The sequence below is a fragment of the Rana temporaria genome, chromosome 10 (genome assembly GCF_905171775.1).
Source record: "Rana temporaria chromosome 10, aRanTem1.1, whole genome shotgun sequence".
NCBI lineage: Eukaryota > Metazoa > Chordata > Amphibia > Anura > Ranidae > Rana > Rana temporaria.
Window position 1 is genome coordinate 70,088,767 of NC_053498.1, and position 14,296 is coordinate 70,103,062.

The window sequence follows — 14,296 nt, forward strand, 5'->3', positions numbered from 1 at the left end:
ACTAGCTGGGATAAGAGATGGAGTGCAGTTGGTATCACTCTGCATAGGACAGGAGCCAATGCTACAGAGGCACCGGCTTATGCGGCTCTTGCTACCTACTACAGCTCCAACTTTACAAGTAGTCCCTCTGTATTGCACTCTGATGCTTTGGGATGGTGGGTCAGCAAGCCCACAACATGATCTTCCAGTCACCCGGCCATGATTTACTGGTGGATCACAATCTACTGGTTGCTGATCCCTGTTCTAAACAAGGTTATCTTTTGCCTACAAATTTAAAATCGGTTAGAAAGTTATATGTATGGATTATGGATGAACAAATATAATAAATATAACCAAGCATATGAACTCACCTCTGAACAAGGCTATAGAGCGGGAAAATGACAAGAAACCAAATAGTAAAACGGTACCAAGTGCCAACCAGTTGGAAGAGACTGTGTAATGTTCCAGACGATATCGCTGGAATAGGAAATGGTAACATTTCTGGAATGATACAAGCAATATTATTTTTCAAATTACCATCAAAACTCATAAATACACAAAGAAAGGTCATTCTGTATCACAGTAAAAGACGATTTCTGTACTTTCAGTAAAATCATTTGTTATAGTCCATTGAGGGACACAAGAAATTTAAAATTTTTCGATTATACTGCTGCCTATGGGTGAATTGAGAATGGCAAACAAAAAAAAAAACTGAAGACTACCAAGAAGTACCAAGATTATTTCACTTCAGGTACTAATATAGCGCTGTCAATTTATGCAGCGCTTTACATATACATTGAACATTCACATCAGTCCCTACTTTTAAAGGAGCTTACAATCCTAAGGGTCCCTAACTCAGATTCATACATACATTAGGGAAAATTTTAGACTTGAGCCAATTAACCGATCAGCATGTCTTTGGAGTGCAAGAGGAAACCGGAGTACTGGGAAAAAAACCCACGCAGGCACAGGGAGAACTTTCAAACTCCAGGCATGTTGTCGTGGCTGGGATTCGAACCAGGACCCTTTACTGCTAGGCAAAAGTGCGGTCCACTACACCACTGTGCCGCCCATAAATTAAGATCATAATCTATGTGTTGGGTGTGACGTGTCACTCAATGAACTCCTACAAAATGGTTTTACAGTAAATAAAAAGCGTTTTTATCTCGTCGATTGATGGACGCAAATAGCCTTAAACCTTTTAGACGTCCAAAAGCAGTCCAAATGAGGTATGGGCAACAACATACATATGATTGCACCTTATTCATTTACCACTAGACTGAACATTAAGCCCTTGTAGTGCAGAAAAGAGGGGGGGCACTGCAAGGTTATTTTTTTTTATATCTGTCCCCGAGTTTAGCTTTTATAAGGAAAAGGGAAGGGTGATCCTTGAGATCATAGGCAAGATGGTCTGTCTGAGCCATGCAGAAATAGTGAGGAGAGAAGCCAGGGTGCACCATAGGAATCAAAGATGCCATACCTGAAGCAGCAGTCTTACCAGGTGTACTACATCTTCCTGTGCAAGTCTGGAGTAATAAATCCTCATATACCCAATCAGACTTCCATCGGATAAATCCGTGGAATTCTGTCCAAAGGGCGTTGGCCATGAACTTGTTCTGCATACAGACGGCAGAACTTTTTCAGCCAACATACACAAAACTGTTGTTTTTCAGCTCCTTAGCGCCACCATTTGGGCAACTTCTGCTAATGTTTTCTGATGGTGAGCAATGGTTTGGAGCATGTGTGTTTGTACTTTGGATTTTAGTCCGACGGACTTGTGTACACACGATCGGACAATACGATGGAACACATTTGTTGTCGGACAATTTGAGAGCATGGCTATCCAAACTTTGACGACGGAAATTCCGACAACAATTGTCATATGGAGCATACAGACGGTCGGATTATCCGACAAAACCTTTCCATCACACAATTGTTGTCAGAATAACCGATCATGTGTATGAGCCTTAAGAAGCGCAGCAATGCTCTCCAGATGTAGACAATAAATAATTTTTATGATAGGAAAGATATAGATCAGGGTGTAATGATGATCCTATGGTGCTACCAGACCATCCCATACTTCCACCAGTGGAACCCTGTGCCTAGATGTAAACCTGCTCAATCTGTTTAACCTGGAGGCCATGTGGTCCACATCTGGCATCTCCCACCCAAGACACTGGCCCTGGAAAAGCTCCAGGTGTAGAGACACCGCTCTCAGTTCCAGATGCTGCCAGTTGAAAAAATGTGCCGCTAATTGTCTATGCTTGTATTTTACACAGCCGACAAGGCTTGTCGTGGAAGAATTCCCTCGGGCTTTGTACGCAAATCCACACCGCGCCAAAAATGTGCACTTCCAGCGTCTCAATGCGCACAAAGCACCAAACAATTCCTTCATGCTTAAAAGCACGTTTGTATCAAGCTCTTTGTACAAGGAATGTGAAGTACTTCATGGCACCAGGAAGAATCAGAAAACAATGCTGCTTCTAGCTGGAATCTCAAGTTCTGCCTCGAGCACAGGAAACTCCAAATCCTTTATTTATTGCAAACAAAAGAATAACAAAGCAGGAAGTGATGGCCCCAACAGCGAATCACTTCCCTTAATACAAAATCACATGGCAGGAAATGACAAACAAAAAGGGGAGGGCACTCCAAGAAAGGCAGGGCAAAGGAAGTGCAGACACCCCATCTTAGCCAGCATGGATCCCATTAAGACATTGTTCAAAGTAAAACAATATCTGAATAAAGATCATTCTAATTGTTCATATAGGCTTCAGACAATCTGCAGGGACACTGCTACTGCTGTTGTCAATATACGGTACAAGTACACCAACAAGGCAGATAGCAATGTCCTCTCACACAGATATGTATCCATAAAGGATAACGAAGTCCGCAAGAGAGATATAATAGGTTCCTCTCGTTATGCGGACTTCGCTTCTCTAAATGTGTATAGTCATTGGAAAGCAAGCAGTCCAGCGCATTGCGCTTGATATCTACAAACCAATAAATGCCCACACACACACACACACACAGAACACGTATCAATCCCATAAGAAGGTTTTCATACTGACCGTTTTACTGCCGGTCTTGATTCAACCCAAGTGCGCTCTACTAGAGCGCTCCTCGATTAAACGTCAGACACAGGGAGACAGATGACAATCTATAAAAAACACACATCCTAGAATATAAATGTCCACATATATAACATTTTACAGGCTAGATTGCAAAATCCTGCTAAAAGACTTCTGTTTTTTCTTTGATGATTGCGGTACACCACGACTGTTGACTGAATCTGGATCAGATGGTCCTCTAACATGTTGGTCCAATGCTGTCTGAAGTTGCAGACAAATTGCCCAAAGCTCCAAGATAATCATCAGGAGGCGAGATTCCTCACATCAACAATCAAGTCACATGCCACGATAAGTTGCCCAGAAACATCCCCTGAGCACACAGGATAGTTTCCATGGTGAGAATTTAGCAAAACACAATTAGCAAGATATGCCAGATTCCAGAGTTGAATTCCTGAGCCATCAAGCCAGGGATAGTCTGGTCGTTGGCTTTAACCAAATCAGCCTGTCCAGAAACAGAATTGATTTATCCCACACTTATGGAGTTGCAGATATCTGGAGTGAAATTAAGTCTCAAGGAACCTGCCTTGAAATAGGACACAATCAGCCCCATGACAAACTGGCAGGAGCCTACAGATGGACAGCTTCTGGCTTGAAGTGTTTGAACCAGATACAAGAGTCAGAAGCTACTCCCAAGGAATGAACACTCTGGCTCGGGACATGTTGAGGACCAGACCCTGATGTACAGTGATTGCACAGTTCCAGCAGAGACTCATAATACACTTAAACTACTGTAACTTTTGGACAGACCAGTTGTCCGATAGAGCCCTAACCAACTGTTCCCTCAAAAGGAGGTCAAATAAGTATACAACAATGGGGATACCCTGCAAATGCAACAGGTCCAACACCTTAGTGAAAACCAGAGGTGCAGAAGATAGGCCAAATGGCAGGTCCACAAACTGTTCTTGTAGGGGCCCTACAATAAACAGTATGCCGAAAAGATGGCTACATGTAAGTATGCATCTTTTTTTGTTCACATTAAGCCAGAGGATCTCCCAGGTGAAGGGAAGCAATGACTGATCTGGTCAATTTCATCCAGAATATTTGGGCATGAATGTAAACAGGTAAGACTAGGATGCAAGATTGCTCTCCTAAGGTTTGGGAACAGTGAATAGGTTGGAGTAAAACCCCTAAAACCATAGTGCAGCAGGGCCCTGGCTATCACGCCTTGATCCAGCATGCCTGAGAGGGCCTGAAGAAGACCTGCCAATCTGTGTGGAGACAAAGGAAGCATGGAAGGGAGAAATTTAGGAGTGTCCAGGAATGAAAATCAAGGTTGTAGCCATGGGACACCATCTTCTGCAACTAGGCAACCCCAAATGCAATCTGTCCAACTAACCACAAAGTTCAGCGACATTCCCTACGCTGGAAAGCTAGGCTGCACCTTTATGCAGGAGGCAGCATGTCTGGGAAAATGGCAGACTTGGAGAGCCTGACCTTGTGGGTGGATGGGAAGCTAAACTTGAAGAGCCTGAGCGCTTGAGTTGACGGAAAGGAGGAAGGAAAACAGACACTTTTTGAAACAGAGAGGGAGACAACTTTGCAGCCTGCTACTTAGGTTTCTTCTGCTCTGAAATATAAGTGCGCTTGCCACCAGTAACATCCTTAATGAGAACATCTACAGCTGCTCTATTTGTTAGTCTCCGGGTAAAATTGGGCTTCTTGGATGCCAAAGGTGACCCAACAACATATTAGATAAGTACATTATTTTACCTAGTGTTTCCATATTTTTGCCCAACCCCTGTTTTTTAAGCACTCACAAAACTCAGACAGCTGGTAGCAGGTAAGGGGCAGTGACTGGAAGATTGGATGGACAGGAAGATACTTTGACACTGCATGTTGGGAAGGAGTGCAAAATGTGCTAAAAACTCCACCTAGCAGATGACTATAGTGCTCTGTCCAACAGTGTTTTTCCATATCATGGCAAAGCAATCAGGAAAAGAGAAATACTGGTGCCTAGCGATCAATAAAAAAAATTAAAAAATAGGAGGCTCCCAATCTGACCTACCCACTGGGTCTTCTGAGAAAGCGCTCTGCAGCCAACTTCACAGAAATTAGTTTGGAAAGTGCCCCATGCCTAACCCATCACCCAAAGGCCACTTTCCAGGCTTGAAGAGCAGTATGGAGGGATCAGTATGGCAGAAGACAGGGGTGAGCAGGACATTGCATCAGAATGGCAGAGGACAGGGCAGTCAGTATGGCAGTGTACAGGGGAGCACGAAAGGGCACGGTACACAAAGGTCAGGATGGCACAGAACAAAGTAGTCAAGAAAACACAGTACAGGGGGTTCTGGAAGGCACAGTATTGGCGAGTTAAGAGGGCATGATACAGGAGGATCAAGAAAGTATGGTACAGAGGGGTCAGGGAGGCAAAGCACTGGGAGGTCAGAAAGGCAAGGTACTGGGAAATCAGGAGGGCACAGTACTGGGAGAACAGTAGAAAACGGCACAGGGGAGTTAAGGAGGGCACAATACTGGGGGGGCGAGGGTCGGGGTGGGGGGCACAGTGCAGGCAGGTCAGAAGTGCGCAGCACAGAGGGGTCAGGGGGCACAGAAGTGGTTTTGTGATGCAGAACTAGCCTCAGTTCTAGCTTGGATATCTGCTCTGCATTCTGGCAAGTGTAAGTTGTATGTAGGACAGTGTAATCATTTTTTCCACTATAACAAAATATGGTAGGTGGTTGCCACATCCCTGGATGATAGAGAAAATTAAGATCCCCCCTGAAATGGGATTTTAAAGGCGACACCACCAAAAAAAAATTGAAAAACAATATTTATTGAAACATACATAAGATATGATCACTCACACAAGTGGTGATCAAATAAAACCACATAGAACAAGAGTGAATTGCATGATCATTGTAAAGCATCACAAAATTGTATAAGTATACATATATTGTCCAATTACTCTCCAGTAATCTGAGAAAAATCTTCAGTACCAGATGCGTTTCAGGTTCAAGCCCTTCGTCAGGAAATTTTCTACCGGAGAATCTACATTCAACAACTTGTCAAAATAAGGTACATAGTACAGTGATTGATTGTACAATGGTTCAGATAGAAACTAAAAGGTCACTGCTGCAGATGGCGTGATTGGAGGTTCAATGCGGTCCCGAACCAGACAGGATCCCCTACGGAGATCCCCAACATAAGGTCACAAACACAGGTGTATGAAGAGGTAACGGGGCCCGTTAGTGAAAAAGGATGCCATGATAAAAATCAAGCACAGACCTCCGTAGTCCTTCAGTGGAGAGCGTGGTGTATGTACAGCCTTCAGTCCTCCCCCTGTTGGATGTCTTTCCTGTCAGCGCGCTGTCCTCCCTGGCAGTGCCTGTATGTAGGACAGTGTACAGCAGTGGTGCAGGGAAGCTGCTGTAAAAGTATTACTTATTCTGGTGTTCTAATCCCTGCCGTCCATCCCTCATGTCATCACCATGGATGGACTAAAGAAGGGGGCTGGCAGGGATCAGTACACTACACTTGAGGCAGAGCTCAGGCACGTTCAGTCAAGAGCCCAAACCCGCCCCAGCTAAACTGCCTAAAAGCGGTCAAAGACAATAGTGAATCATAGGTGACAGAGGCATTCCACTACCCTGCAGTTGTATGTATGCAAGGGGGGTGTTGTGGGGCGGAGGAAGACTCATCTAGGACTGGCTTTGACAGCTTCCGAACTCAGGCTGCTCATTGCTTCCCTGCATGCTATGTAGCTCGGGGGAGCAGAATTTGAGCGTCGGCAAGGCAGGGATTCTAACGCAATATACCCGTCACCTGCCTGCGATCAACCAGTAGATTGCGATCGATGGGTTGCCAACCCTTGTCTACACTTGCAGTAACCTTCTGGATTGCTTTTCAGAGGGCATTTAAGAGGCAGTGAGGAGGTGCTTTACCTCCTCCTCACTACCTGTTTTAACCATAGTCCACACGACAGCACTACAACTGTACGCATTGCAGACAGTTGCGAGACAGCCACTGACTCAAACAGACAGCATTCAGCACTGCCTGGCAAACGTAATTTTTGCCACACCATGTGTATACCCCAACTCCGATTGTTATAAAATATTAACAGTTTTTATCTAAAAAGCACATCTTTACACCTGGATTTTGACATTCTTATCCTGCAAATTGAAAATGTAACACAGTCAAAAACGTCAGTATAATTAGTTCTATCAATGAATAAAAAGCTTCCTCTGGATTGTCCGAGTTGGAGAGGCAGGCTGTCGCAATCTCCGATTCGGCCAATCACAGGAAGCTTTATATTTGATACAATCCAAAACTACCTATAATTGGTGCGGCTCAGCTCAACGCGATTTTGTTCCAGGTGTGAGACAGTAAGGTCTTGTTCCACACCCAGAACATGCGGCTGAAGCTACATACAGTTTATACAGTAGACCCAGTGAGAACACATGCTAGTGAAGGAAATAGTTTGTTTGGGCCAGCTTTGACCCAAACAAACTATTTAAAAGTGAAAGTGCACTTATCTAAAATAAACACTAATAATTAAAACTATACACGCCATAAAAAAATATATATACTAAGCATTGTATAGTTGCATGACACTTGGATGTATACATCACAGTCAATGGGAAGGGGGCATATCTTGTTTTGGTGTTAGAGTTGTTACTTGGCTAACCACAATTTGGTGTACCGGTAACTCGGTCTCCATATCACATTATGTGCCAACATCATGGTGCAAAGCTAAGCAGATTATTAATGGACCATTTAACCGGTATGGTTCAAAAACAGCCAGTAACCCAAGAAGTACAGACATATACCCAATCCTTTGCAGCAAACTTACATAAACAGACTCCTTGTCTGTTGGCTTCAAGCCAATGTGCTCAACAAAGGTAATCTGTTTATACATGAATACACTGTCTCAGCCCTTGGCACAACCAGGTAATAAATCAATACAGACTATGCAAAACAGTCCAAGAGAGGTCAGGCAATTTCCAAGCAAAATGGATTTTCTTTGAAATCCTGCATGTTGTGTTGTGTAAGTTTTCTTTAAAATAAATTACTTCCTTGTGTTCCTGAAAGACTCTGCGTCATTCAATCCAATTACAATTTTGCCAGTCGCTCAGGTGTCTACTGCATGTGTGAAGGGGTAACCTTTGGTTACTAGCGAAATAGTTTTTCAAATTCAAAATTCTCATATAAAATGATAATTATGAAAATATTTGAGACCTGGGATATGGGAGTTTAAGTAAAGAAAGAAAAAAATTAGTTAAAAAAAAAGGAAAAAAAAAGCTTGGACTTTAGGCACTTCTCCAACTGACCAGGTGCAGTGCAGTACCCACAGCTTTTGTGCTGGTTAGCTGCACTTTGCCGTATACTTCTGTTATGTCTTGTGTTGGTGCACTGACAGCAAACCAAAAGTCCTGCATGTAGAATTTTTGGTGCACTTTCAGAAAGCCACAGGACTTAATAGAGGTCTACGGCAAAGCACAGCTAACCCACGTGAAAACCATGGGTACACTGCACTGCAACGGCACTGCAGGAGAAGCACCAAATCATTGTGAAAGGGGGCCAACAAATACTTTAAAATATAAGTAAACCCAATCTTTAAAATCTCAAAATAAGCTTTACCATGTTATGGTCATTCTAAAAGTAATTTCCACTGTTTTATTGTATCTGCAGCTTTCACTAAAATGAAACTTGCCATTAAAGGTCACCGTTTAGACACTTCCTGTTACAGTGTGACAACACTTTTTCCCTGTCTTGTCACCCCATTACATGGGATTCCAATGGAAACTTTAAGTGCCATTTCAATAACAATATACAATAAAGTCATGGTCCACTGTTGTCATAAGGAAATTAAACATGAGAAATGCCATGCAGTGCATGTATGTACAAAAGAATAGCTGCAGGAGATCAGTACTACACTAAGATGCAAAATCCTTTTACTGTTCAGGCTGCTGTCTGTTTTGTACAGGAAGTGGAGGCTGGTACATTCTGTTTTTACAATGCATGGACTGATCTGTTTACCTTTTATTTTCTTAACGTCATTGAATTATTAAATATAACAGACAATTACTTAATTTCCATACACGGAACCGACTCTTCTTTTTCTAGCAGCTACAAAAGGTACATTGCAAGTAAATAAAAGTCAATTATGGAAATGAGGAAAACACACTCCAAGTAAGCATTTCAAATACCTTTTCTGTGCTTTTCTTGGCATTTTGTAAGCTTTTGACAGGGTCTCCAAGTATGTATGTCAGTAATTCTATTGTTTCAAAAGTTCATTACCTGTAGCGCAGCAAGAGCCACTGCCCCACACAAGCAGATCAATGGGTAAATGGGGAAAATAAATCTCTCCTCCTTATGAGGCCTTGTGAAGAAAATCAAAATCCAAATATACATTGGAGCCAGTGTTAGCCAGTATGGACTTCCAAGATTCTGAACTGCTGGAGCAATAACACAATAGTGTTAGCATTACATTCTTAAAGTGTATAAAACATCCCTAAAAATCTGTCTGCTGGGGTAATTTCTGAGGATTGAAAAATTACAAATTCTTTACAGAAGCAATAAAAAAATTTAACAAAACGCTTTTACAGAAATTTTACATTTATGCCATGCTGACATATTGCTTTTTCAATCTAGTGTTGTGTTTTTTCATGGAAAAGATAACACTAGATTCTTTGGGGGTTCCTAGTATTTCCACTTTATAAGACTAGTGAATCTGCTAATTCTATTTGGATTTACCACATGATGTCCACTCTAAGTTATAACTGTTCCATACATTATATTACCTGTACATGACATCTACATATACTAAAATTCAGTTTTCTGCACATGCACTGCACATCAGATTGGTACACTTGATGCACTGCAAGGACACACTTTTGAGGTCACTTTGAAAGGGAAAGAAAACCATGTAATTCTGCGTTCAGGTCCTTTAACAGCCTTTAAAGTATGTGTAAACCCTAACAATGAACTTCACTCATGCTCTTTTCTTGTCTGTTTAACCTTAAAGTGATAATAAAGTTTTTACTTGTCTGCTCTGTGTAGTGGTTTTGAACAGAGCAGCCCGATCCTCCTCTTCTCTGTTCCCTCGCTGGTGCTTATGGCCCCTCCCCCCTACCGAGTGCCCCCACTACAAGCAGCTTGCTATAGGGGCACCCGAGCCAAGCTACTGCTCAGTGTGTCCATTCAGACACAGAGCTGTGGTTCAGCCCCATCCCCTCTCTCTCCTCATTGGCTCACTGACTGATTGACAACAGAAGGAGCCAATGGCACCACGCCAATGAGGGAGAGTCCTGAGCACCTGAGACAATCCTGCAACATCACTTATAAGTATTGGGGGGCTGCTGCACACAGAAGATTCTTTATCTTAATGCATTAAAATAAAAAAATCCAACTTTACAACCACTTTAATGTTTAAAGTTATAGCAAACCTTTAAGTGCAACTAAAGACAAAACTTAATCTTTTTTCCATTTTCAGGGAGGATTATAACCTTTGTAAGTTTTTTTGCCATCTGTGTCACATTCGAGAGATTTGCCTTCACTTCCTGTTCCATAGCCAATAGAGGAAGTGAGAAGAAAAATCCCTCCAAAGTGAGGGAATTATTATACAGGATTTATATAGCGCCAAAAGTTTGCCCAGCACTTAACAATGATTTTGACATGGGGCTTAATGGAGCGTTCAGGGTCCAGGACTACACCTATACTACACTGTTGGGAAAGAAAACCCGAAGCAAGTCCCGGGTCCGTTTTTTTTTACGAGTTTTGGCTTCCCAACGGCAGTGGAATTCATGCCGATCACTGTGCGCAACCTGGGCGGTGCGTAGTTCCCATCAGCATTCCATGCAAGACATCCCTAGTGCCGGGACAAGGCACTGGAAAGTGTAAGCAGGCATTTTATGTATGTACCTCCTTTTTAATAAAGCAGTATTACGTCATTTGTCTTTCATTCCCAGTGGGTCACCGTGGTGGAGAGGAGAATGCAGCTAAATAAGTCTCCTGATTCATCCCTATTTTAAACCAACCACAACATTTCTCAACCAAGTGCTTCCACACCTTTTTAATTAAAGAGGTCATGGTTATTTGTTGAGCAGGTCTTTCTATTTCAGCACATTGGGTGTGTTTTTTTAATCCATTGTCAAATGGTGGAGGATTTATATAGCATGTTATTGGCGAATGGAAGTCATTTCACTGAAGATTTATGGACTTTTAAAAGACACTTGTGACTTTGTTTCAAAATTATTCAACCACTTGTCTTCCATGTTTTATATGTGGTCTTAATTGTTATATTTAGCATAACCACCAGCTCATTCACACAGTGGATTCACTATATAGCACCCCCATCACTTTTTCTTAAACTACTGCGTTATCTACACTTTTTGGGGAGCAGCTATTTAGTTATTTATTATCAATCTGGCAAGAGGTTTTGTGTTTTCAAGTTTATGGTTTTGAATTAATCATTCAGCTTGATATATCGGTTAGTGAATTAGTGATACGTGAGGAGATGTAAGGAGTGGGGGGCAGAGAAATAGATTTGGGTGTCGTCAGCATAGCGATGGTATTGGAAGCCATGGAAGGCTATCAGCTGACCCAGGGAGGAGATGTAGATTGAAAATAGGAGAGGTCCAGGAACAGAACCTTGGGGGACCCAAACAGAGAAAGGAAGAGGAGAGGAGGTAGTAGAATTGTAAATAACGCTAAAGGTGCAGTTGGATACGTAGGAAGAGAACCAGCGAAGAGTACAGTCACAGAGACCAAAGGCATGGAGTTTTTTTTTTTGCGGAGGGGTGGTCAACCACATCAAAGGCAGCAGAAGGGCCCAGGAGTAGAATAACAGAATAGCTTCCATTGGTTTTGGCCATTAGTAGATCGTTTATATGTTTAAGAAGAGCAGTTTCTGTTGAATGTTGAGCATGAAATCCAGACTGAAGGGAATAAAGAAGGCTATTCTCAGTAAGGTGGTCGCTCAGTCGTTTGTAGACCAGACGTTCAAGGAGGTTGGATAAAAAGGGAGCAAGGAGATGGGGCGTAGGTTATGAAGATTGGTTGGGTCCAGTGAGGGCTTTTTAAGAGCCGACTAGTGCATGTGTTAGAGTGTTGGAGAAGATATTAGAAGAGAGGGAGAGATTGAGGATGTGGGTTAGAATGTGTAGAATAGAGCCATTTGCGAGGAAACAGCATCCAGGGGGCAGGTGGTTAGCGGAACGTTAGCAAATAGTTTAGCAGCCTCAAATATAGGCAAATTAGTCTTACTCCACAGGCACTCATGAGCATGGCTACGTTTTTTCAGACTTCTAGTGTCACCCATTTGCCAAGGTTGAAGGGGTCGAGGCTTGATTCTGTGTGTAGTAAGGAGGGGTCAGTGTGTCCAGATAGGCTAGAAGGGAAGTGTTGTAAACAGAAGTAGCTACGTCGGTGCAGGATAGGAGTGAGATTTTGAGGTGGTCGGTAGCAGAGTAGAGAAGGGTTGAGATGGTGTAGGTTTCTACGGGATTGAGGAAGAGGAGGAAACTAAGGTAGAAGGTAGTGATCAGAGAGTGGCAATGGATATAGTTGGAGAGGTTGCACGGAGTGCATAGGTGGGATAAAATTAGGTCAAGGGTATTGTCTTCAGAGTGAGTAGAAGCATGTATTGCTGCTTCAGGTCAAATAAGGAGGTCAGACTGAGAAGTTTGGAAGTGGCAGGAGTGTTAGTACTAATAGGGATGTTGAAGTCCCTGAGAATGATTGTGGGGATTTCAGAAGAGAAAAAAGTAGGGTAGCCAGGCAGAGACGTTATCAAAAATGGTTGATATCAGTCCAGGGGGTCGTTAGATTACAGCTATCCTTTGAGAAACTGGAGAGAAAAAAAAAGACAAAATGCAGTGTGCCTCAAATGAGGTAAGTGACAGAGAGAGAGGTAGGTGACGTACCTGAAAGGTGCTATATGGGCCTAGAAGGATTCGGAAACCCCCTCCCTTATGTCCACTGGATCTGGGGGAGTGAGTTCAGAGAAAAACCACCATGGGATAGGGCAGAAGACACAGTGTCGGATTTCATAAAGCCAGTTTCGGTATGGCGAGCAGATTCAATTGTGTGAATTACGGCTGCAGCCAGAGGGTGCAGAGTAATGGGTGTGTTGAGTAAAGTTAAATGGAGGCCCAGGATTTGGGGATATATCTCCAGAGGTTAGGAGAAGCAGAAGGGTGAAGGAGGTAATGTGGGAATGGTATTTATATGAAGGGACATGTCCCAGTGTCCTGGAATTTTTTGTGAGTGTGGATTTAGAATGAGCAGGAGTTAGTGAGTGCAGTAATAAGGATGACACAAAAGTAAGGGCGATATATATAAGCTGTGGGGTGGAGAAGAGGGTTGAAGGAGAGTTAGTTTAAGGATAGAGGACACAGCTGTCAAAAGGCATGGTAGAGTGCATGTTACAAGGAGAAAGCTGAAGGGGTAAACAAGGTGTAGTCTGTGTGGTGTTTATCAAAGTATTTTCTTGTGTTCATTCGCTTTGTGCAGTCAGAAGTACTCCCACTTATAGAAATACCCCCACTTTAAGAAAGAGCCCCAGATGCAAATGTGCCTCATTGGAAGAGTTTCCCTCTATTCCTGTTCTGGTGACACCCTAAACTGTAGAGTTTTATTTTACGTTCAATGATAACAGTTAACAGGACAAATGGAGAGGGTGAATCTCCTTAATGTCGTCACAGATGGCAAAAACTGGACAGGTGTTCCAATTCCTCGCAATGCTATCCAAAACTGAAAAAAAAAAGTTTTGCTTTTATTCACATTTTACCACCCAAACACAGTTTTTGCAACTTTGACATGTGTTAGTAAAACTTTTTATATCACTGAAACTATAATAAATGTGTAGCGCAACTGGAAATAATGAAACAAGTTATGAGTGAATACATGTGATTATAACTGCAACAAAAAGGTAACAACTACTGAATATCAATCCAAACAATACATCATGTCCAAAATGGTAAATCCAAGGAAAGGAAGTCCAACAAAAGAACAAGATAATTAAAAAGTGGTTAACAGTTCACTGTTCTCAGTCTTCCACCTCTGTGTTGAATAAATATAACGGTGCTCAAACACAATCCTCCACCAGTGATAGGATGGCAGCTCACCTTATACTTAAACCCTTCTGTAACCAGTGGGTCCAAGTAAGAGGTTCCCGGATCGGAGTAAAATAGGATGCGTACTCCGCTCCACTCAGGTTCTCCAATACCTCCTGGAACAAATAAAACTAC

The 14,296-nt window shown here is 42.5% G+C and overlaps 1 protein-coding gene across 5 annotated transcripts in view; it reads right to left on the bottom strand.

The window, feature by feature from the left end:
- The window catches only part of ALG9 (ALG9 alpha-1,2-mannosyltransferase), a 227,939-nt gene that overhangs the window by 106,540 nt on the left and 107,103 nt on the right, over positions 1–14,296 (bottom strand). For 3 of the 5 annotated variants that reach the window (XM_040325407.1, XM_040325404.1, XM_040325406.1), the window contains exons 10-11: positions 9,345–9,502; positions 351–480 (exon numbers count right to left, since the gene is read on the bottom strand). In XM_040325407.1, coding sequence (XP_040181341.1) covers positions 351–480; positions 9,345–9,502 — 288 coding nt within the window. The remainder of the gene's footprint in view (positions 1–350; positions 481–9,344; positions 9,503–14,296) is intronic. The other 2 variants (XM_040325408.1, XM_040325405.1) reach the window with 1 other exon arrangement.